This window comes from Sapajus apella, unplaced genomic scaffold (genome assembly GCF_009761245.1).
Source record: "Sapajus apella isolate SASKATOON/1434 unplaced genomic scaffold, GSC_monkey_1.0 scaffold98, whole genome shotgun sequence".
Taxonomy (NCBI): domain Eukaryota; kingdom Metazoa; phylum Chordata; class Mammalia; order Primates; family Cebidae; genus Sapajus; species Sapajus apella.
In genome coordinates, this window is record NW_022437038.1 from 7,340,590 (window position 1) to 7,364,577 (window position 23,988).

General features: G+C 44.4%; 3 protein-coding genes across 8 annotated transcripts in view; all 3 read left to right on the top strand.

Moving 5' to 3' along the window:
* Positions 1-6,202: 6,202 nt before the first annotated feature.
* On the top strand, positions 6,203-6,906 carry LOC116536155 (RNA-binding motif protein, X chromosome-like). Its single transcript, XM_032257827.1, has one exon. It carries the CDS (start codon positions 6,255-6,257, stop codon positions 6,702-6,704), a length of 450 nt encoding a protein of 149 aa, XP_032113718.1. The 5' UTR covers positions 6,203-6,254; the 3' UTR covers positions 6,705-6,906.
* Positions 6,907-15,882: 8,976 nt separating this feature from the next.
* ARMCX4 (armadillo repeat containing X-linked 4) overlaps positions 15,883-23,988 on the top strand; it is a 10,227-nt gene continuing 2,121 nt past the window's right edge. Inside the window, exons 1-6 of the mRNA XM_032257828.1 lie at positions 15,883-15,944; positions 16,983-17,116; positions 17,396-17,479; positions 17,827-17,882; positions 18,227-23,760; positions 23,917-23,957. Coding sequence (XP_032113719.1) covers positions 17,091-17,116; positions 17,396-17,479; positions 17,827-17,882; positions 18,227-23,760; positions 23,917-23,957 — 5,741 coding nt within the window. The 5' untranslated portion in view covers positions 15,883-15,944; positions 16,983-17,090. The remainder of the gene's footprint in view (positions 15,945-16,982; positions 17,117-17,395; positions 17,480-17,826; positions 17,883-18,226; positions 23,761-23,916; positions 23,958-23,988) is intronic.
* The window catches only part of ARMCX1 (armadillo repeat containing X-linked 1), a 47,567-nt gene continuing 41,434 nt past the window's right edge, over positions 17,856-23,988 (top strand). For 5 of the 6 annotated variants that reach the window (XM_032257816.1, XM_032257811.1, XM_032257818.1 and 2 more), the window contains exon 1: positions 17,856-17,882. The gene's annotated coding sequence lies outside the window, so the exon portion shown is untranslated. Of the gene's footprint in view, positions 17,883-18,261; positions 18,327-23,988 lie in introns of those variants that run through there. The other variant, XM_032257812.1, reaches the window with a different exon arrangement.

Below are 23,988 nucleotides of genomic sequence, written 5' to 3' on the forward strand. Positions count from 1 at the left end.
GCCAGCCTCAGCCTTTCAAGTAGCTGGGATTACAGGTGCATGCTACCATGCCTAGCTAATTTTTGTACTTTTTTGTAGAGATGGGGTTTCACCATGTTACCCAGGCTTGTCTCAAACTCCTAGTCTCAAGTGATCACCTGCCTTGGCCTCCCAAAGTGCTGGGATTACAGGTGTGAGGCACCATGCCTGTCTTTAGGAGATTATTTTTCATAAGCTTCAGTTGGGGAAGAAAAAAGCCATAAATGGAAAGACTGATGCATTTAACTACATCAAAATGGAAAAACTTCAGTATGTAGAAAGACAATATAAACAAGATTGAAACAAACTACAGACTGGGAGAAAGTATCTGCAACATATAAAACAGAGAAACAAGTACTATCTATACTAAATACAGCCCTTCTGTGAAATCCATAAGATAAAGCTAATATCTTTTGTGCCAGGAAAACAGGCAAAGGATGTGAACAGGCAATTTACAGAGCTACAAGTGACCAGTAAACATGTGAACAGAGGCACAACCTCACTACTTAACAGTGAAATGTTTTCTGCAACATTGTTATACCACTTATCAGTTATCCAATTGTCAAAATTTGCAAAGATAATTTTTGCAGCATTGTTTTTTATTGCTTAAAATTAAAGAAAACCTAAATGTCCACCAGTAGAAGAATGTTAAATAAGCCATACTATAGCCACACTGTGGAATACAATACAACAGTTAAAAAGATCAACATTTATTGACAAAAGAGTCCCAATATATATTGTAGAATGAAAATATCAAGTTGTGAAACATATGTAGTATTTGATACCCTCTAACATTATTTCTATCGCTCTCTCTCTCTCTCTCTCTTTGAGACAAAATTTTGCTCTTGTTGCCCAAGCTGGAGTGCAGTGGCACAGATCTCGGTTCACTGCAACCTCTACCTTCCAGATTCAAGTGATTCTCCTGCCTCAGCCTCCCAAGTAGCTGGGATTACAAGCATGTGTCACCACGGCCAGCTAATTTTGTATTTTTAGTAGAGATGGGATCTCTCCATGTTGGTCAGGCTGGTTTTGAACTCCCAACCTCAGGTGATCTGCCTGCCTCGGCCTCCCAAAGTGCTGGGATTACATGCGTGAGCCACTATGGCTGGCTAATTTTGTGTTTTTAGTAGAGATGGGGTTTCTCCATGTTGGTCAGGTTGGTTTTGAATTTCCAACCTCAGGTGATACGCCCACCTTGGCCTCCCAAAGTGCTGGGATTAGAGGTGTGAGCCACTGTGCCTGGCCATACTTCTCCTTTTTGAGACAGAGTCTCATTCTGTTGCCCAGGTTGGAGTGCAGTGGCATGATCTCAGCTCACTACAACCTCCACCCCCTGGGTTCAAGTGATTCTCATGCCTCAACCTCCCAGGTAGCTGGGATTACAGGGCTGCGCCACCATGACTGGCTAATTTTTGTAATTTTATAGTAGTAGAGACAGGGTTTTGCCACATTGGCCAGGCTGATCTCAAGCTCCTGAGCTCAAGCAATCTACCTGCCTCAGCCTCTCAAAGTGCTGGGATTATAGGTGTGAGCCACGGTGCTGGGCCAGCATGCTGTCTTTGATATTTATTCATGTTGTTGCATGTATCAGTACTTTAATACTTTTTATTGCTGAATAGTATTCTACTGTATATATGTACAACAATTTGTTTATTCATTCTCTTTTTGTTTCTGAGTTTTAGCTATTATGAATAAAGCTGATATAAACATTCATGTACTAGTCTTTATGTAGGCATGTTTTCACTTTTCTTGACTAAATAATACTCAGAAGTGAACTTGGGTTGTATGGTAAGTGAATGTTAAACTTTATAAGAAACTAAGAAAGATGTCTCCAAAGTGGCTGTATCAGTTTACACTCCTGATGATAATGTATTAGTATTCTGGTTTCTCCATGTTCTCAACAACATTTGGTGCTGTTAGTCTTTTGATTTCAGCCATTCTAGTGGAAGTATGGTGGAATGTCATTGTGTTTTCTATTTGCATTTCTCTGATTACTGAAGATGTTGAGGACTGGATATCTACCTTCGTGAGTGTTCATTCAAGTTTGTACCCCCTTTAACAATGGATTTTTCTTTTTACTGTTGATTTGTAGGAATTCTTTATGTATTCTGGATATAGGTGCTTTGTCAGATACATGTACTATATATATATTTTTTCCAAATCTGTACGTTACCTATCCATTTTGTTAATAATGTTTGTGGATGAAAAATAATTTCAATTTTGATAAAGCCCAATTTATCAATTTTATCTTTTATTATTAATGCTTTTTGTGCCCTGTCCAAGGCATCTTTGCCTTCCCCAAGGTCATGAAGCTATTCCTCCATTTTTTTTTTTTTTTTTTTTTTTTGAGATAGAGTCTCACTCTGTCACCAGGCTGGAATGCAGTGGCTCGATCTCAGCTCACTGCAACCTCTGCCTCCCGGGTTCAAGTGGTTCTCCTGCCTCAGCCTCGCGAGTACTTGGGACTACAGGTGTGCGCCACCATGCCAAGCTAATTTTTGTATTTTTAGTAGAGATGGATTTTCACCATATTGGCCAGGGCGGTCTTGATCTCTTGACCTGTGATCTGCCCGTCTCGGCTTCTCTAAGTGCTGGCATTATAGGTGTGAGTCACTGAGCCCGGCCTATTTCCCCATTTTTTATGCTAGAAACCTTATGGCTTTGGCTTCTACTTCTAGTATGCTAGGAACACGGAAGAGGCATTTGCCCCTTGGAAACAGGTTTTATGGAACAGGCTATCAGATGTAGAAAGAATGGAGAATAGAAAGTAAGACTGCTTGGTAGGGCCAGGCACAGTGGCTCATGCCTGTAATCCCAGAACTTTGGGTGGCCTAGGCTGGAGGATATCTTGAGCTCAGGAGTTCAAGACCAGCCTGTGCAGCATAGTGAAGCCTCATCTCTACGAAAAACAAGCAAACAAAAAATTAGCCGAGTACAGTGGTGCATGCCTGTAGTCCCAGTTTCTCAGGAGGCTAAGGTGGGAAGATCCTTGAGCCTTGGGAGATCGAGGCTGCTGTGAACTGTTATTGCGACATTGCATTCCAACCTAAGCAACAAACAAGATCCTGTCAAAGAAAAAAAAAAGGACTTCTTTGTAGGTATCTGCAAAAAAAAAAAAAAAAAAAAAAAAAGGCTGACAAAGGTTCGGGTGTGGGGGGGAAATAAAATGGAATGCATAACTTCCAAACCACTATAGGTAAAATAAATTGATCCAACACAAAGTAGGGGGGAAAAAGGAACAGAAAAGCATGGTAAACAGATAATGCAAAAATAAATGGCAGAAATAAATCCAAATATATTGTAATAACAATGTGAATTGGTTGCATTCACTTAAAAAGAGACAGTGACTCTCAGATTGTGTTAAAAATAAAAATTCACCTCTATACTGTATTAAATGAGTTGATGGAAAAAGAAAAATTCACCTCTATACTGTATTAAATGAGTTGATGGAAAAAGATAAACCAGGTTTCTAATAAAAAGAAAGCAGAAATTGCATTATCAATATAAGACAGAGTAGAATTTCAGACAGAAAGGACTAAAAGGGATACAGAGGGACATTTATTATTAAATGGTTATATTACCTAGAAAATATAACTCTTACAATCTTTTATGTAATTAACTATAGCTTCAAAATACATAATGTAAAATATGATATAAATATAAGAAAAAATTGTTACATCTACAATCATAGTTGAGAGGCTTAGCACATCTTTTTCAATAATCCACAGATTAGCAAAAAGATAGAGGATTTAAATTCCACACTCGATGAGCTTTAACTAATCTCTCTAATATAAACAACTTCGTACACAACACAAAATAACATTCTTTTCAAATGCACTTGATTTTAAGAAATGCTCAGGTATTAGAACATGCTTACTTATTCAACTGTTAAATCCCACCAATTTATTTTTTAAAAAGCAGAAAGAATAATCATAGGGGTTCACGTTTATTATTCATAATTTATTTATTTAACAAATATTTATTGAATAATGTCCCAGGCCCTGTTTGTTTCAGGTACTGGAGATGTGGTAGCAAATAAGAAGCGATGTCTCAGTTCCCAAGGAGCTTACATCCTAAAGAGAGGAATCAAATAACACATAAGTAAATGAACAAGTAGTAAGTCCTGTAATGATTTCACACCACATACCTGTATCAAAACATTTCACGTACCCCATAAACATATGCATCTATCATGTACCCACAAAATTGAAAATAAAAAAAATTTTAAAAAAGAAAGAAAGTCAAACTCAATGATGCCAAAGAAGCTGCAGGGATATTTTAAATTGCACAATTAAAGAAGACCTTGAAGAGAAGGTGACACAATATAATGAAATAAAATTAGACATTAATACAATCCCTACACCTAATCCAAAAATTTAAAAAAGACTCTTCTAAATGACTCTTGGGTTAAAGAGGAAATAAAAATCATGACTTCAAATTATGTAGATGAGAATGGAAATAAAACCACCAGATGTACAACCTGGGATAGAGTTATTAAGAGGGTCATTTACGTTTACATATATATTTGATAATAAGGAAGATTTAAATTAAATGAACTAGACATTTAACTCAAGAATATAGAAAAAGAACAGTAAACTGAATCTTAAGGAAATAGAAGGATGGAAAACTAAAGGTAAGAAAAAAGAGAGAAAACAAGACAAGAAGAAAAATATCACAATACAATTGATTATAGAAACTGAAGTTATCTGAAGAAAAAAATTGGCAATTCTGATCAAAGAAAAAAGAAGAGACAATAAACAACATTGGGAATTGTAATTACAGATATAGAAGACAATAGGAAAAATATAATAAAATACAAGTCAGAATTTTATAACACTCAAAGTGAAATTCCAGACAAAATGGATCATATATTAAGAAAATATAAGTACACAAACACACATATGTTCATTGTGGCACTGTTTACAATAGTAAAAACTTGGCACCAACCCAAATGCCCATCAATGATAGACTGGATAAAGAAAATGTGGTACATATACACCATGGAATACTATGCAGCCATGAAAAAGGATGAGTTCATGCAGGGACATGGATGAAGTTGGAAACCATCATTCTCAGCAAACTGACACAAGAAAGGAAAACTAAATGCTGTATGTTCTCACTCATAAGTGGGACCTCGCACTACACAGCTCCAACTTCCTGCAGTGATCAGAGCCCTGCAAGCAGGGGGCAGGGGGCCAAGGTATTGGAGGACTCCCTCCCAGCTCTAGAAGCCTCTTTCATGTGTGTGTGCGTGTGTGTGTGTGTGTGTGTGTGTATGTATGTATGTAAGGGGGCCAAGGTAATGGTGGACTCCATCCCAGCTCTGGCAGCCTCTTCCGTGTGTGTGTTTGTAGATAAGGTCTCGCTCTGTCACCCAGGCTGGAGTACAGTGGTGCAATCATAGTTCACTACAGCCTTGACCTCCTGAGCTCAAGTGATCCTCCCACCTCAGTCTCCTGAGTAGCTGGGGCCACAGATGCACGCCACCACACCCGGCAAATTGGACTTTTTTTGCGGAGACAGGGTGTCACGACATTGCCCAGACTTTCTTTGTGCTAATAAAGCTTTTCTCATCTGCCTCAAAAAAAAAAAAAAAAATACATGGACACAGGGAGGGGAACATTACACACTGCAGCCTGTTGCAGGGTGAGGAGCTAGGGGAGGGATAGCAGGGGATTGGGGGATTGGGGAGGGATAACATTAGGAGAAATACCTAATGTAGGTGACGAGGGGATGGATGCAGCAAACCACCAAGGCATGTGTATACCTATGTAACAATCCTGCACTATCTGCACATCCCTTACCCCAGAACTTAAATTATAATTAAAAAAGGGGGAAAAAAAAGAAAATACAAGTAATTAAAACTGGCTCAAGAAGTAGAAAACTTGAATAGACCAATAAAGACATAAATATTTGCCTTCAGCCTCGTTCCCGGGCAGTATAAAGTTTGCTATTCTGTTCACCCTCGTTGCATAGTAGTGCTAGTGGCTTCGTGGTTCGGTCCTTGGACCCGGCAGCCGCCACTGGTACTTAGCTCCTAGGCAGCCCCTCTCGGTGAGCTCATTGGAGCTTGAACACATTGTCTCACCGGCAAAAAAACCCTCTGACTCACCGGCAAAAAAAAAAAAAAAGGTTGAAGCAGATCACCCAGGAAAGCTCTTCATTGGTGGGCTTAATATGAAAAAGCTCTTGAAGCAGTATTTGGCAAATATGGACGAATAGTGGAAGTACTCTTGATGAAAGACCTTGAAACCAACAAATCAAGAAGATTTGCTTTTGTCACCTTTGAAAGCCCAGAAGATGCTAACGATGCAGCCAGAATCATGAATGGAAAGTCATTAGATGGAAAAGCCATCAAAGTAGAACAAGCCACCAAACCATCGTTTGAAAGTAGTAGACATGGGCCGCCTCTACCTCCAAGAGGTCTTAGAGATGGAAGAGGAGGAAGTGGAGGAACCAGGCGACCACCCTCCTGGGGAGGACACATGGATGATGGTGGATATTCCATGAATTTTAACATGAGTTCTTCTAGGGGACCACTCCCAGTAAAAAGAGGACCACCACCAAGAAGTGGTGGTCCTCCTCCTAAGAGATCTGCACCTTCAGGACCAGTTGGCAGCAGCAGTGGAATGGGAGGAAGAGCTCCTGTATCACATGGAAGAGATAGTTCCGGAGGTCTACCTTGAAGAGAGCCACCGCCCTCTCGTAGAGATGTTTATTTGTCCCCAAGAGATGATGGGTATTCTACTAAAGGCAGCTATTCCAGCAGATTACCCAAGTTCTCATAATACAAGAGATTATGTACCACCACCACGAGATTATACTTACCGTGATTATGGTCATTCCAGTTCACGTGATGACTATCCATCAAGAGGCTATAGCGATGGATAGAGATGGATATAGAGATGGGCTATAGAGATGGGCTGTAGAGATGGATATGGTCGTCACCGTGATTATTCAGATCATCAAGTGCAGATTCCTACAGAGATTCATATGAGAGTTATGGTAACTCACACAGTGCTCCACCTACACGAGGGCCCCCGCCATCTTATGGTGGAAGCAATCACTACCATGTTTACAGCAGCTCACGTGATGGATATGGTGGAAGTCAAGACAATTACTCAAGTAGCCAAAGTGATCTCTACTCAAGTGGTCGTGATCGGGTTGGCAGACAAGAAAGAGGGCTTCCCCCTTCTATGGAAAGGGGGTACCCTCCTCCATGTGATTCCTACAGCAGTTCATGCTGCGGAGCACCAAGAGGTGGTGGCAGTGGAGGAAGCCGATCTGATAGAAGGGGAGGCAGAAGCAGATACTAGAAACAAACAAAACTTTGGACCAAAATGCCAGCTCAAAGAAACAAACAAAAAGTGGAAGCTATTCTGTCATAACTACCCAAGGACTACTAAAAGGAAAAATTGTGTTACCTTTTTAAAATTCCCTGTTAAGTTCCCCTCCATAATTTTTATGTTCTTGTGAGGAAAAAAGCAAAATATGTTTAATTTTATTTGACTTTATGACATTGCTTTTCAATAAGTAAATGTTAAATGTGTTAAGACTTGTTGTACTCGTGTTGCAACTTTCCAAGTAAAAGTGTCCCTAAAGACCATTTCCTATATGATTTTTCCCAGTAAGTGAGGCAACCAATTCTAAGATCTTCCACAAAACATCTAGTCACCTAAAATGGAGAGATGAATCATTCTGCCTATACAAACAAACTAGCTATTAAAGTTTGGAGTATGCTACTCATAAGATTTCAGGGTGTCGTCCAACTAAAGCCTCCATGTTCTCAGTATGAAAAACCTGAAATCAGATACCTATGTAAGGAAATATTCACCTAGTAAACCTAAAAAAGCAAATGGATAATGCTGGCCATTTTGCCTTTCTGATATTTCCTTGGGAATCTGCAAGACCCTTCCCTTTCCCCTTGCCCAATAAGACCATTTAAGTATGTGTTAAACAACTACAGAATACTAAATAAAAAGTTTGGCCAAAGCCAACCACAAAAAAAAAAAAAAAGAGACAACAATTTTACTGCAGGCTGAGCATGGTGGCTCATGCCTGTAATCCCAGCACTTTGGGAGGCCGAGGCAGGTGGATTGCTTGAGGTCAAGAGTTTGAGGCCAGCCTGGCCAACATGGCAAAACCCCATCTCTGCTAAAAATACAAAAATTAGCTGAATGTGGTGGCACGCACCTGTAGTTCCAGCTACTCGGGGTTGAGGCATGATAATCACTTGAACACAGGGGGCGGAGGTTGCAGTGAGTCAAAATTGCGCCACTGTACTCCCGCCTGGGTGACAAAGTGAGACTCCGTCTCAAAAAGAAAAAGAAAAATCTTACTGCTAAAAAAAAAAAAACAAAACAACAACAAAAGGAAAGAAAGACAATTACCATGCTCAGACTATTTTTTTTTTTTAAGAAAAGTTCTTTCCCAGGCCTTTAAGGAATGAAAAATTCTCTTGTTATACAGACTGACTCCAGAACATAGAAAATTTCCTAACTAATTTCATAAGGCTAGTATAATTCTATTATAATATCAAAAACTGGAAAAGGATGATACACAGAAAAAGAAAACTATAAACTGATCTCATCTACAAAAATGTAAAATCAGATATTAGCAAATTGAAATCCAGCAATTTATTTAAAAAATAGCCATTACCATGTGATGTTTATTGCAAGAATTCAAAGGTGGTCCAATATTTAAACATTTTTTATTGTAGTCTGCTATATTAAAATCATATTAAAATATGAAAATCTCAATAGGTACCATAAAACTTTTTTTGATTTTAAATATCCTTTCCTGATAACAACTCCTGGCTTTCTAGGAATAGAAGTTTCCTTAACTTGGTAAAGGATTTGTGTAGGAGATGCATAGAAATATTGTACTTAATGATGAAACATGAAAAGCATTTCCATTATAGTCAGGAGCTGGACTCTGACTATAAGGATGCCTGTTATCACCTTTACTATTCAACATTACTCAGGACTTCTTGTTACATATAATAAGAAGAAAAGATTACATGAATAGCATAAAATATCAAAAGGAAAAACATTAAACTATCATTTACAGACAATATAAATATCTTTTGAGAAAATCAACAGACAAACTTTTATAATTAATAATACAAATTCACACACACACACACAAACAAAAGAAAATGACACAATTTTCTTGAAGAGCACAGAAGAGGATGTGAATAAATTTTAAAAATACTACATGACCCTGGGTGAAAATAATTTATTACTAACATTTAAATTATTCCTTAAGTTAATCTATAAATTCTTTTTTTTTTTTTGAGACAGAGTCTTACTCTGTCGCCCACGCTGGAGTGCACTGGCACAACCTGAGCTCACTGCAACCTCTGCCTCCAGGGTTCAAGCAATTCTCATGCCTCAGCCTCCCTAGTAGCTGGGATTACAGGTGTGCACCACGATGCCCAGCTAATGTTTGTATTTTTAGTAGAGACGGGGTTTCACCATGTTGGCCAGGCTGGTCTCAAACTCCTGGCCTTAAATGATCTACCTGCTTTGGCCTCCTAAAGTGCTGGGATTAGAGGCATGAGCCACTTCACCTGGCTTAATCTATAAATTGTAAATAAATCTAATGAAAAGTCCAATAACATTTTTAAAAAATGAAACTTGAAACTTCACTTCAAATGCCCAAGGATATCCAAAAATAGTTGGAAAATGCAGAGCAATGAAGGATTTGTTTTCCAAGACACCAAAACTTGCTACAAAGCTACACCAAGTAAAAGTGTGATATTGAGGCAGTTTATAATTATATATCCATATATTATCAGTGGAACAGAAAAGTCAACCGATGAAACAGATCTCAGTATAAATGATAATTAACATATGGTTAAGTTAGCTCTTTAAATTTATTGGTGAATAATGGTCTATTACATGAATAGTGCTAGGATTTGGAGGTCACACACACACACGCAAATATATATATGCAATGACCCAGAAGCCATACAAGAAAAAGTTAATGTTTTTGACCACATCATAATGTAAAAGTTCTGGAGCTAGGTGCCATGGTTTCAGAATCCAAAGTGCTGGGATTATGGCCCTGGCTCATGCCTGTAATCCCAGCACTTTGTGAGGCCTGGGCGGGAGCATATCTTGAGACCAGGAGTTTGAGACCAGCCTGGGGAATATAGTGAGACCCTGTCTCTACAAAAAAGAAAAATTACCTGGGCATGTTGGCACACATTTGTAGTCCTAGCTACTCAGGAGACTGAGGCAGGAAGATCGCTTAAGCCCAGGAGTTCAAGGCTGCAGTGAGCTATGATCACGCCACTGCATGCCCAGCCTGGGAGACACAGCAAAATCCTGTCTAAAAAAGTAGAAATTCTGAATATAAAAAATATCACAAAATTAAGATGTTAATGATATATTGAGAAAATATATGTACAAACTATGTAATAGAAAAATAATATACAGAAATGTATAAGGAACTACAAACCAGTGAGAAAAATACAGCTAAACAGGAAAATACCCAAAGGATATTAACTAATGCTCAGAGAAGAAATGCAAAAGGATCTTAAACGTGAAATTATGCCCAAGATAACAGATATTTAGGAAGATGTGAATTAAAAGGACAATCTGGGCCAGGTGCAGTGGCTCACACCTATGTGATCCCAGCATTTTGGGAGGCCAAGGCGGGTGGATTGCTTGAGCTCAGGAGTTTGAGACCAGCCTGGGCAACATGGCAAAAACCTATCTCTACCAAAAGTACAAAAATTAGCTGGGTGTAGTGGCATGCGCCTGTAGCTCCAGCTACTGGGGAAGCTGAGGTGGGAGGATCACCTGAGCTCAGGCAGGTTGAGGCTGCAGTGAGCTGTGATTGCACCCCTGCAATACAGCCTGGGCAACAGAGTGAGAACCTGTCTAAAAACAAACAAAAAAAGGACAATCTTTTGTTGCCTCTTATATTGGCAATAATTACTAATACAGATGGTCTCCAATTTATGATGATTCAACCTATGATTTTTTGACTTTATTTGGTGATGCAAAAGCAATACATATTCAGTAAAATCTGTGCTTCAAGTACCTATAAAACCATTCCGTTTTTACTTTCAGTATAGTATTCAATAAATTACATAAGCTGTTCAACACTTTGTTATACAATAGGCTTTGCATTAGATGATTTTGCCCAACTGTCAGCTAATGTGAGTGTTTCAAGCATTTTTAAGGTGGGCTAGGCTATGATGATTGGTAGATTGGATGTATTAAGTGCATTTTAGATTTATGGAATTTTCTATGAATTTATTGGGACATGACCCCATTATAGGTTGAGAAGCACTTGTACACAGTGTGCATGAGGATGTGGGGAAATAGATCCTGTCTTATGTTTGATGGGGGTATAAATTGGCCCAGCCTTTCTGGAGGGCAGTTTCGTGGTACATCCATTAACTAAATAAAATCTCATATCCTTCTTTTGGCAGTATAAAATCTCATACATTTAACCAAACAATTATATTTAGAGTAGAATATACTAAAGAAATTATTCTACCTGTTGGCAAAGCTGTATGTACCAGAGTAATTATAATCTTGCTTTATTAATAAAGCAGATCCAGAACTAATAATATGCAGCAGTTAAAAAGAATGAAACAGCTTTAAATGTACTGGTATGCAGAGCTCTTTGAGACATAATTTCAAGTGAAAAAAAAAGCAAGTTGCAAAACAGTATGTTAATTATGATCCTGGCCAGGTGTGATGGCTCATGCCTATAATCCCAGCACTTTGAGATGCCCAGGTGGTCGGATCACTTGAGGCCAGGAGTTTGAGACCAGCCTGGCCACCATGGTGAAACCCTGTCTCTACTAAAAATACAAACATTAGCTGGGCATGGTGGTGCACACCTGTAATCCCAGCTACTAGTGAGGCTGAGGCACGAAAATCGGTTGAATCTGAGAGGTGGAGGTTGCAGTGAGTTGAGTTCGCACTACTGCACTCTGGCCTGGGTGAAAGAGCAAGACCCCATATATATATATACAAAAGATCTCATTTATATATTTTAATAAGACATGTATGTGTATATCATGTATACAAAAGGTTAACACACCAAACTTAAAATGGAGAGGTAACTGTGATTTGGGTGAGGATAGCGGTGTTAAAGCGGTACTAGTGCTTTCTCTAGGTTTGAATTTTCTTTTTTTTTTTTTTTTTTTTAGAGACAGGGTTTCACTCTATTGCTGGTCTAGAGAGCAGTGGTGCAATCATAGTTCACCATAAGATCGAATTCCTGAGCTCAAGCAATTTCCTTGCTAAGTAGCCCCTGAGTAGCTAGGGCCACAGGCATGCACCACCAAGCCCAGCTATATATTTTTTTAATAGACACGGTTTCCCTATGTTGGGAAACCTATGTAGGCTGGTCTCAAACTTCTGGCCTCAAGTAATCCTCCTGCCTCAGCTTTCCAAAGTGGTGGGATTATGCGTGTGAGCCACCGCACTTGGCCTTGGGTTTGAATTTTATACTAGAATTGTACTCTTGTGGAATTTGTATGTAAAACAAACAGCAAATAATAAAATACCCCAATTATCTTTCCACTGGGGATATATAGACCTAACTCTTTAAGCCACATTGTATAAATACAACATGATTTATTTAATCTCTTCCCTATCAAAGCCGTTTTATGTTGTGTCAGATTTTTTTTTTGAGACGGTCTCACTCTGTCACCCAGGCTGGAGTGCAGTGGTGCCATGTAGGCTCACTGCAACCTCTGCCCCATGGGTTCAATCGATTCTCCTACCTCAGCCTCCCGAGTAGCTTGGATTACAGGTGCATGCCACAGTGCCTGGCTAATTTTTGTACTTTTAGTAGAGACGAAGTTTCACCATCTTGGCCAAGCTGGTCTTGAACTCCTGACCTCATGATCCACTTGCCTCGGCCTCCCAAAGTGCTGGGATTACAGACGTGAGCCATTGCACTGTACAGCATCAGTTTTTTTAAACCTTACAACCAAAAAAAAAAAAAAACCCTAAAAAGTATATATGTTTGTGAAACTGTGTAGGTATACAGGTTGGCTAAATTCCAAGGAATAGAATCATTGGGTCAAATAATTTGTGAAATATTATAGTTATCATTTAATAGAGTTTGCCAGGCCGGGCGCAGTGGCTCATGCCTGTAATATCAGCACTTTGGGAGGCTGAGGTGGGTGGATCACGAGGTCAGGAGTTCAAGACCAGCCTGACCAACATGTTGAAACCCCGTCTCTACTAAAAATACAAAAATTAGCCGGGCGTGGTGGCACACACATGTAATCTCAGCTACTCAGGAGGCTGAGGCAGGAGAATCGCTTGAACCTGGGAGGCGGAGGTTGCAGTGAGTCAAGACTGCGCCATTGCACTGCCCCTGGGGTGACAGAGTGAGACTCCATCTCAAAAATAAAAAAAAAAATAGAGTTTGCCAAATTGCCCTATATAAAAAGGCTGCATCAATATCTGAGGAGTGCCCATTTCCTGACAAGCAAGTCAAAAATATGATCAAGTTTCTAAACTTTGAGAAAATCATACTTCAAACATGATAAGGCATAATTGTTTTGATTTGTGTTTCTTTGAGGTTGAGCATCTTTTCATACGTTTCATATGTTTATTAGTAATTTGTATTTCTTTCCTGTGAACAAATCTGTTCATGTCTTTTGGCACATTTTTCTATGGGTTGTTTATCATTTTACTAATGATAAACATTTTATTAATGATAACCATTTTACAAATGATCTGTAAGAGCTTTTAGATTATTACAAATTTAGATTATATAGATTATTACAAAGGCTACTTTTGACAGTCAATATTTATGGTTTTTTTTTTTTTTTTTTTTTTTTTTTTTTTTTTTTTTTACTTTACCAAAGTTTAAAATTTTTATGCAATTAATTTGTCGATATTTTCCTTTGGTGGAGAAAGTAAGTTTGTCACAGGCAATTGAGTTCTGAAAAGCCATTAGTAAGGTTGCAAGGCACTAGGACTTCCTTGCTTGCCTGCTGAAAGGGCCTTCTCCACATAGGGGCCCCTCATAGTGGAGCCCTTCCCTCTGAGGTGTCATATTTCAATGTTCTAAGAAAGAGGCTGCCTGGAGGGTCTATATTTAGAGTATGACTCCTCATTGGGGACAGGTGGATGCATGGGGACTAACTTCTGCAGCGAGATCTCAACAGTGTCATGAGGGAATGAAAATTCCACCTGTTAAGCCTTCTTTCCATCCATGCACCAGTAGTTGGTCTTTCCATGGGTGTGGTGAGGCTGATCTGATTACATACTTATGTAAAATCCAAATAAAGCCCCTCAAATGGAAAACAGGTTAATTTGGGAAGTCACTAGTAAAGCACTAGGTTCATCAGGAGTTGGGTCTTAAATAAATCCTCTAGGAGTCTTCTCTGAAGAAGGTCTCAGACACCTGAAAAAAGATGCTAAGTTCAGTTAGAACCTCAAAAATTACAAATCACTTGTGTAAAATTGTCAAGATTAGAATACGAAATGTCTTTCCAAAGGTTAATTTATAGATCATATTGAAACCGTACTGGTTTTGTTTAGGACAGTTTTGTATTTAAAATGTCAAGAATTACTAGTCTGTTTTGAAAGCAGTGAAATAGTTTACAGTGACTAGAAAACATTTTTAAAATGTGGCACAAAATAATGTAAACCAATGAATGAGATTTTTTTTTGTTATTTTTATACCTTGAATTTTTTTTGTGTCAAGTGAAAATGGCTATACTGTATTTTTCCGATGACAAAATTAGAAAAGAATGTCATATTAAAAGAAAAAAAAGGAACACAAAAAAGAAAGTTAAAGCTCTATTTGCACTTTCTGCTTTCCTTCTTGATACCCCCTTCCACGGCCCATTTGGTGCAGGCATTATGATTAGAGAGGGCAGGTCGTTTAGGGGGAGCGTGGGGAGTGCTGGTCTTATAGCCTAAGAGAGAAAGAAAGGATTCCTCAAAGAAAAAGCAGAAAAGGCCACAGCCAAGGTCTAGGAGTGGGTAGGGGGATGCAGAGCCTCCCCAGTAAGTGGGTAAGTGAAGATGTGTAAAGTCCAACCGCAAGGCGCTGATGCCACTTGTGGGCCCTCAGATTGGAGAGGACTGAGATGAGTGACAAGGGCGTGCTCACTGGGGCACGGCGCACAGACCGGAGAAAGGGGATGTCTGTGCGTGCGGAGTGTGGGAGGAGGGTTCCTAGTGACTGGCCCCCGGCCCTTGAGGGATGGTGGGTGGCGGTGGGGAGGAGGGCGAGCTCAGTGGTGACGCGCGGCACTCACGTGACCCGGAGCTGCAGAAAGACGCAGCCTTCGGTGCAGTCGTCACTCGCTTCTGGCTACCAGCTCCCCGCTGCCCTGCGCTCGGCGGGCTGGCATCGGGCCCGGGGAAAGCAGAGCAGGTAAGGGCCTCGGGGCCCCGGAGCCCTGGCCAGGCCGGCAGCGGCTCACCGACCCCGGCAGAGGTTACGGGGCTTGCGGGGGCGGTGGTCTATGCTGCCTCAAGTTCGAGGAACCTTTGCCTCTGATTCTCGCGAGCGCCCCTGCCCCCGCCTACCTCTGTGCAGGCAAACCGTGGGCTTTGATTTGTGGGGAGATTGTCTCCGCCAGAGGGAAATACAGAGATTGAGATGCCCATTCGCTGTAATCACTGGCCACACATGTCCGCTCGGTTCCTGTTCAATTTAGTGGAAGGGATGCGCCACGGTGGCGTTTGCAGAGAAAATGGTGGGCCTTAGAGACTGGACGGCGGGGTTGGTAGGGGTGGTGTTTCAGACTGTGGGGAGGGACGTTTGATAACCAGGTTCCTGAACCTAGAGATGCTGGTTTTGGGATCTATGTCCTGGGTGCTAGAACAACACTAAGTGGCTTTACTCTCTCCTGTCGAACAGTAGCACTATTTGCGGCGAGGAGAAAGGAAGAAGGAGAGGAGGAAATTGCACTGGTCAAGGAGGTTAGTGTGAGTACAGGCACTGTTTAAACTGTTGGAGCTCTATACGAATTCTATGACAGGAACTTAGGCGCGGCTGTCTGATTGGGATGTGGGGTGGGGCTAGCTTGGGGACTTTCCCTAAACTGCATTTTACTTACCAAGCTTAGGACTTTTAAATTGTGTGTTGAAGGCCAATAAAGACAGTAAACTTTTCTATGGATGCTTTCATTTGCATTTCAGATAATATTGGAAAAAATATACATTGTATCAAAGAATATTATTTATAGCCTTTGGCAGGGAGGGATGGTGATTTTGTAGAAGCAAAAGACTTCCCCTTTTGCTCTTCTCTTCTGCTGGAGACTCCTAGAGATAGGTTGAAAGGGATGTGGACAGTAATAGGTTGTGATTCTAGGTATGGGATCTAGGGCCTCCCATCTCTCCTGCCATCTTCCAGTTTTCCAGATCCCTCTACTTACCTGACCATCTTGGTGAAGGAAATGGTGGGCTTTTGGGGAAATCCCTAGAAACCTACAGGTGGTTTTAAAATAATTTGCCTTGCTGGGCCTGATGTCTCTTGCCTGTAATCCCAGCACATTGAGAGGCCCAGGCAGGAGGATTGCTTGACCTCAGGTGTTCAAGACCAGCCTGGGCAACATAGTGAGACCTTGTCTCTACATACAATTAAAAAATTAGCTGGGCATGGTGACACAGTCTGTAGTCCCTGCTACTTGGGAGGCTGAGGTGGGAGGATCTTTTGAGCCTGGGAGGTCGAGACTGAGGCAAGCCATGATCGTGCCACTGCACACCAGCCTGGGTGACAAAGTGGGACCCTGTCTCAAAATAAATAAATAAAAAATAAAATAGCCCCTGTTGCCTTTTACTTTTCCTGCCTCCCTTTTCCATCCTTTTCATTTCAGTGCTGGGGAAGCCCCAGGCCTTTTTCTGCCAGGAAATGGATCTCTAAATCCAGATAGGCAGGTACAGGGACCCATGTTTTAGATGGTAAAGTGTCACAAGTACTTAACATCCACTGTCTTCTTTTTCTCCATCTGTTCCAAGGTCTTCCCATAGGCCTGCAGTAAGGCTGTCTACCACTGGAAGCAAGGGAAAAAGGAGGAGACCAATCTAGAAACATGGAGGTTGGTGTGAAGCAGGGGCAGTCTTGGGATGACGAGAGAAGGTGGGAATACAAGGTGACTGAGATTTAAGAGGGTCTCAGTGGAGTGCTGGATTGCTGCAGTGCTGCCACGCCTCCTGTGAATTTCAGTGCAGGAAATGATAGGAATACTGGGGTAAGGGTGGGCTAGAGTATGACTGGGAGAAGACTTGAGGTGGGGACCATGAGATGATACACATTAGTATATTGAACCTGGGCTCTGGTGAGGCAGACATTGGGGTCATAAATCAGGGTACTTGTCTGTTCTACCAGGGACTCAGTTTCCATTACCTACTCTTTGTTTACTTGTCCATAGATCTGCCTGCATGTCTACTGCAGGACTTGAGATCACTGGAAGCAAAGAAACAAGGAGGAGATTGCTCCTGATCAGTATAGACTGGTAAGAATTTGGGGACTGCCTGGGTAGACCTCTAGGGTGGGTTGATGGAGACCAGTTTGCATCCAGTAAGGACCAGTGACCAGTTAGGAGGATCCTCAGCCTCTTCTTTTCCAGCCATCTTTTTCACCATCCCTGTCACTTACTCCATATCCTCACCTTAACTCTGGTACAGTGTAAAGAGTGTGACAGCATCTTGGGGATTGGGGTGGACTGAGAAGTGTAGAAAGGTAGTTTGCTAATAATATGCCTGTCCTATCAATAACAAACTCTCTACTCCCGTCTGTCCCCCCCATCTGTCTGTCTGTCTCTAGAGCCAAAGATCTAATGAATTTATATATCTACTTCAGGGTGTATTGCCAAGAGAAGCAAGAGGAGAGGAAGGAACTACCTCGGATCATTACAGGTTAGTATTAGGGTGGGACCCTGTAGACTGGTGACTGGAGTAGGTCCAGTAGAAATCAAAGTCTGGGGCTTCTCAGTTGCTCCCATTTATTGTCAGACCTCCTTCCATCCTTCCCACTGTTCATTTGATGTATGGAAATGTGTATAGATGTACCTTGGAAGAAAATAATTGGGCATTGGGGAAGGTGGAGAGAAGATGAAATAAGAGGAATGGAGAGTCTGCTAATCATCCTCTCTTCCACCAAGCACGTGATTCTACCTTTTTCTGTTCCTCTGTGTATCTATCTGTATAATGCAACAAAATCAGAAGAGAAATTTTAGTCCATTTCCTTCCTCCACTTCTAGGTCCACCTCCAGTGGCAGCTGTAGTGGCCTTTGAGTGGCTGAAGACCAGCACCCACACAGGCCTACATCCACAACTACCACTCTCTTTACTCCAGCCCGAGTACACTCTACCATACCTTGTTTGTGCCTTCAGCAAGGGTGATTACATGGGCCGCATTCAGGAAGTGGGCTGGGTGACTGCAGGACTGGTGATCTGGGCTGGCACCTGCTACTATATTTACAAATTAACCAAAGGAAGATCCCAGAGTGTGAGAACACTTGCCAGAAATGAATCCACGGTTAAGATGGAAACTGTGGTTGAGGTACAGAACCAGACCTTGGCCATAGGTGAAGCAGAGATTGAGACTAAATCCCAGGCTGAGATTGAAGCAGAAACTGGAGCAGGAGGTGGGCCTGGGGCTGAAGTAGAGACCAAGGCCACTGCTATAGCCAGACACAAAGCCAGCTCTCAGGCCAAGGCAATGATTGGGGCAGAAGCAGAGATTCAATCTGAGTCCAAAGTGGTGGCTGGAACACTGGTCATGACAGAGGCAGTGACTCTGACTGAGGCCAAGGCCAAAGCCAGGGAAGTGGCCATGAAAGAAGCAGTGACCCAAACTGATGCTGAGGCTGGCAAAATAGTTAAGAAAGAAGCAGTGACACAGACCAAAGCTAAAGCTTGGGCATTGGTTTCCAAGACAGAGGCCAAGAGAGAAGCAATGACTCAGACCAAAGCTGAAACTCATATATTGGCTGAAAAAGAGGCAGAGATTAACAGAGTAATGGTTACACAGAGTGAGACCTTGGCAGTACCTGGGGAAGTGGCCAAGATGGGGGCCACGAACAACACTGGAATTGTGGAAGAAACCAAGACAAGAGCTCTGGAAGAGACTGTGAGTGTGGTTAAGACTCAGTCTGAGGCCAGGCCTGGTTCCACAGTTGATGCTAGGGGAAATCCCAATGGCATGTCCAGGGAGGTGGCTGGAGTGGACATGAAGTCCTGTGCACAGTCTCAGGCTGTGACCAAGATCCAGGGTGATGACATGCTTGGTGCTAGGGTTGAGGACATGGGGAACTGCAAAACCATGTCTTGGGAAGAGCCTGGAGCAGACATGAGGGCTTCTGCTCAGCCTCAGATTGTTGCCAAAACCCAGATTGAGGCCATTCCTGGGGCAAAGGTTGATGCTGAGGGTAACACCAATGCTATGTGTAAGGTGGGGGCAGGGGCAGATGTGAGAACTTGTATGCAACCTCAGACTGTGGCCAAGAAACAGGCTGAGGTGATGTCTGGTGCCAGGGCTGATGGCAGGGGAAATACCAATGTCATATCTAAGGCAATAACTGGAGCTGACATGAGAGCTGCTGCTCAGCCTCAAGCTGTTGCCAGTCCTCATGCTGAGGTCATGTCTGATGCCAAGGTTAAGGAAAGAGGCAATCCCAATGCCATAACTAAAGCAGGGGCCAGGACAAACTTGAGGGCCAATTCCCAGGTTGAGGCCTTGCCTAATGCCAGAGATAAGAGCAGAGGCAATCTCAGTGTTATGGCTAAGATGGAGGATGGGGCAGACATGTTGTCCTGTACACAGCCTCAGCTTGTGGCCATTGTTCAGGCTAATACCTTGTCTGATGGCAGAATTAAGGTCAAGGGCAATGTCAACAGCATGCCCAAGGAAGGATCTGGGATGGATATGAAGGCCCAGGGTATGGCCCAGAGCCAGGGTGAAGCCTTACCTAATACTAGAGGTAAGTCTAGGGCCAAAGCCAAAGCCAAGTGCAAGACAGGGGCCGGGATGGACATGAAAAACTGTGCACAACCTCAGGCTGGGGCCAAGACCCCAGCTGAGGCCTTGCCTGATTCCAGGGTTGATGGTAGGGGCAATCTTAATGCCATTTCTAAAGCTGGAACTAAGGCGGACCAGAGGGCCTGTGGTCAGCCCCTGGTTGTGGCCAATCCCCAGGGTGAGGCCTCCAAGAATAAAGCCAAGGGCAATCCCCATGCTGTGCTTAAGGTGGGGGCTGCGGAAGGTACAACAGACTCTGCCCAGCCTCAGGCAGTGGTCAGTTTCCAGGATGAGGCCTTGCTTGGTACCAAGAATAAAGTAAAGGATAATCCCAATGCTGTGCTTAAGGCAGAGGTTGGGGCAGGTGCAATGGGCACTGCTCAGCTTCAGATTGTGGCCAGTTCTAAGGGTGAGGCCTTGCTTGATTCCAAGAATAAGGCCAAGAGCAATTCCAATGCTGTGTCTAAGGCAGGGGCTGGGACAGATACAATGGGCTCTGCCCAGCCTCAGATTGTGGCCAATTCCCAGAGTGAGGTCTTGCCTGGTGCCAAGAATAAGGTCAGAGGCAATCCCACTACCATGCCTAATTCAGGGGCTGGGCCATATATAACGGACTCTGCCCAGCCACAGGCTGTGGCTAGTTCCCAGGGTGAGGTCTTGCCTAGTGCCAAAAATAAGGTCAAGGCCAATCTTCATGCTCTGTCTAAGGCAGAGGCTGGGATGGGTGCAACAGGCTCTGTCCAGTCCCAGGCTGTGGCTAATTCCCAGGGTGAGACCTTGCCTGGTGCCAAGAATAAGGTCAGGGGAAATTGGAATACTGTGTCTAAGGCAGGGGCTGGGATTGATACAACAGGCTCTGCCCAGCCTCAAGCTGCGGCCGGTTCCCAGGGTGAAGTCTTGCCTGGTGCCAAGAATAAGGTCAAGGGCAATCCCAATGTTGTGTCTAAAGCAGGGGCCAGAGAAGATACAACGGGCTCTGCCCAGCCTCAAGTTGTGGCCAACTCCCAGCATGAGACATTTTCTGGTGCCAGGAATAAGGTTAAGGGCAATTCCAATGCTATTTCTAAGGCAGAGGCTGGGTCAGGCATAATGGGCTCTGTCCAGGTCCAGGTTGTGGCCAGTTCTCATGGTAAGGTCATGCCTGGGGCCAAAAATAAGGTTAGGGGCAATTCCAGTGCTGTGCCTAAGGCAGAGGCTGGGGCAGATACAGTGGGATCTGACCAGCCCCAAGCTGTGGCTAATACCCAGCGTGAGACCCTGCTTGGTGCCAGGAATAAGGTCAAGGGCAATACCAAAGCTGTATCTAAAGCAGGGACTGGGGCAGGCACACGGGACTCTGCCCAGCCTCAGATTGTCACCGGTTCCCAGGGTGAGACCTTGCCTAGGGCAAGGGACAAGGCTATGCCCAGTTCTGAGGCAGAAGCAACAGCAGAAGATGAGGTCTATGCAAAGGCTGAGGCCGAGGCCATGCCCACTTCTGAGAGTGAGGGCGGGTCAGGCGCTCAAGCCTGCAGAAAGACTCAGCCTGACATCCATGACTACTACTGGAATGGGATTGGTGTTGAGGATTGGATAGCTGCTGAGCGGTGGATCAAATTTAGGTTTCAGACCATGGATGGAGACTGGGAAAATGGTGTGTCCTGGGCTGATGATGAGAATGAAGCCAGTACTGGGTCCTGGAGTGGGGCTAGTGATAAGGCTGGGATTATTAGCTCTTGGGCTGTGGCTTGTGATGAGGCCAGTGTTAAGTCCTGGGCTGGGGCCAGGGCTGAGAATGAGGTTAGTATTGGGACCTGGGTTAGAGCTGGGGAGCAGGCCAGTGGAGGCCTCTGGGTGGGGGGTCAGACTAGTGAGGGGACCTGGGCTGGGGATAAGGCCAGTGGAGGGGCCTGGACTGTGGCTGAGAACCAGGCCAGCGGGGGGGCTTGGGTTGTCGCTGGGAATCAGGCCTTTGGAGAAATTTGGGCTGTGGGTCAGGCCAGTGATGGGTCCTGGCCTGGGGGACAGGCCAGCGGGGTGTCCTGGCCTGGGGGACAGGCCAGTGGGGTGTCCTGGGTTGGGGAACAGGCCATTGGAGGGTCCTGGACTGGGGCTGAGAACCAAGCCAGTGGAGGGTCTTGGGCTGTAGTTGGGGCTGGGAATATGAGTAGTGTTTCATACTGGGCTGGGGTTGTGGATCAGGCCAGTGGAGGGTCCTGGGCTGGGATTAGCGATCAATCTGGTGGTGGGTCCAAGCCTAGATTTGAGGATCAAGCCAGTGGAGAAGGGTCCTGGGCTGGGGCTGGTGGCCAGGCTAGTGGAGGGTCAAGGTTGGAGCCTGAGGAACAGTCCAGTGGAAGGTCTTGGGCTGACACTGTAGACCAAGCCAGTGGAGGGTCTAGGCTGGGCCATGTAGATCAGACCAGTGGTGGGTCCTGGGCTGGGACACTTGATCAGTCTGGTGGTGGGTCCAAGCCTAGATTTGAAAACCAGACCACTGAAGAAGGGTCTTGGGCTGGGGCTAGTGGCCAGGCTGGTGGAGGGTCCAAGTTGGGGCCTGAAGACCAGTCCAGTGGAAGGTCATGGGCTAACTCTGGGGATCAAATCAGTGGAGGATTCTTGGTTGGGGTTGTGGACCAGGCCAATGGAGGGTCCTGGACTGGGGCTGGGCATCCAGCTAGTGGTGGGCCAAAGCCTATATTTGAGGATCAGGCCAGTGGCGGAGGGTCCTGGGCTGATGCTGGGGACCAGGCTGTTGGAGATTCTAGGCTGGGGCCCAGGGACCAGTCTAGTGGAGATTCCTGGGCTGGCACTGGTGATCAGGCCAGTGGGTGGTTCTGTGTTTGCCCTGGGAGTCAGATGAATGGAGGGTCTTGGGGTGTGGCTAGTGGCCAGGACGTTGGAGGGTCAAGGCCAGGACCCACAAACCAGTCCGGTGCTGTGTCCTGGGATAGCGCTGGGAGTCAGGTCAGTGGAAGCTCCTGGACTGGTGTTAGGGCTGTGGATCAGGCTGGTGGTTGTTCCAAACCTGGATTTGAAGATCAGGCCATTGGAGGAGTGTTCTGGCCTGGTGTTGGGGACCAGGCTGGTGGAGGCTCCAGGCCAGGGTCTGAGGATCAGTCCAGTGGAAGAGGTTCCTGGGGTATGGCTGGTGGCCAGGTCTTTGGAGGATCTAGGCCAGGGCCTGCAGACCAGTCCAGTGGTGGATCCTGGGCTAGCACTGGGAATCAGTCCAGTGGAAGGTCCTGGATTGGGCCTGGAGACCAGGCTAGTGATTGTTCCAAGCCTGAATTTGAGGACCAGGCTTGTAGAGGAGGCTCCTGGGCTGGTGCTGGGAACCAAGCCAGTGGAGAATCCTGGGCTGGATCTAGGCTTGGGAATGAGGCCACTGAAGGGTCTAAGATGGGATCCAAGGACCAGGCCACTGGAGGATCCTGGGCTAGATCTGAGGACCAGGCCAGTGGAAGGTTCCAGGTCAGTGTTGAGGTAGAGGCCAATGAAGGATTCTGGTTTGGGCCTGGGGCTGAGGCTGTTATAGGGTCTTGGTGCTGGACAGAGGAAAAGGTTATTTTGTCCAGGCCTGATGATAAGGATGAGGCCACTACTGAATCCAGATCAGGGGATGGGGAAGAGGCCATCATTTGTTCTAGGATTGAGGCTGAGAACAAGGCCAGTAGTGGCTCCTGGATTAGATCTGAGGAGGTGGCTTATATGGGCTCCAGTGTGGGGGCTGAAGCTGGGGCTGGGGCTGGGGCTGGGGCTGAAGCTGGGGCTGAGGCTGGGGCTGGGGCTGGGGCTGGGGCTGTGGCTGAGTCTGAGGCTGGGGCTGAGTCTGAGGCTGGGGCTAGGGCTCAGGCTGGGGCTGAGGGTGGGGCTGAGGCTGGGGCTGGGGCTGGGTCTGAGGCTGGGGCTGGGGCTTGTTCCTGGGATGGAGATGCAACCACTATAGAGTCTAGGCTTGGGGCTGAGGCTGGGGCTGGGGCTGGGGCTGGGTCTGAGGCTGGGTCTGGGACTGGGGCTGGG

Excerpts from the sequence above, each read along its gene's own strand:
- LOC116536155 (XM_032257827.1), top strand. The coding sequence starts at position 6,255 with ATGAAAGACCTTGAAACCAACAAATCAAGAAGATTTGCTTTTGTCACC.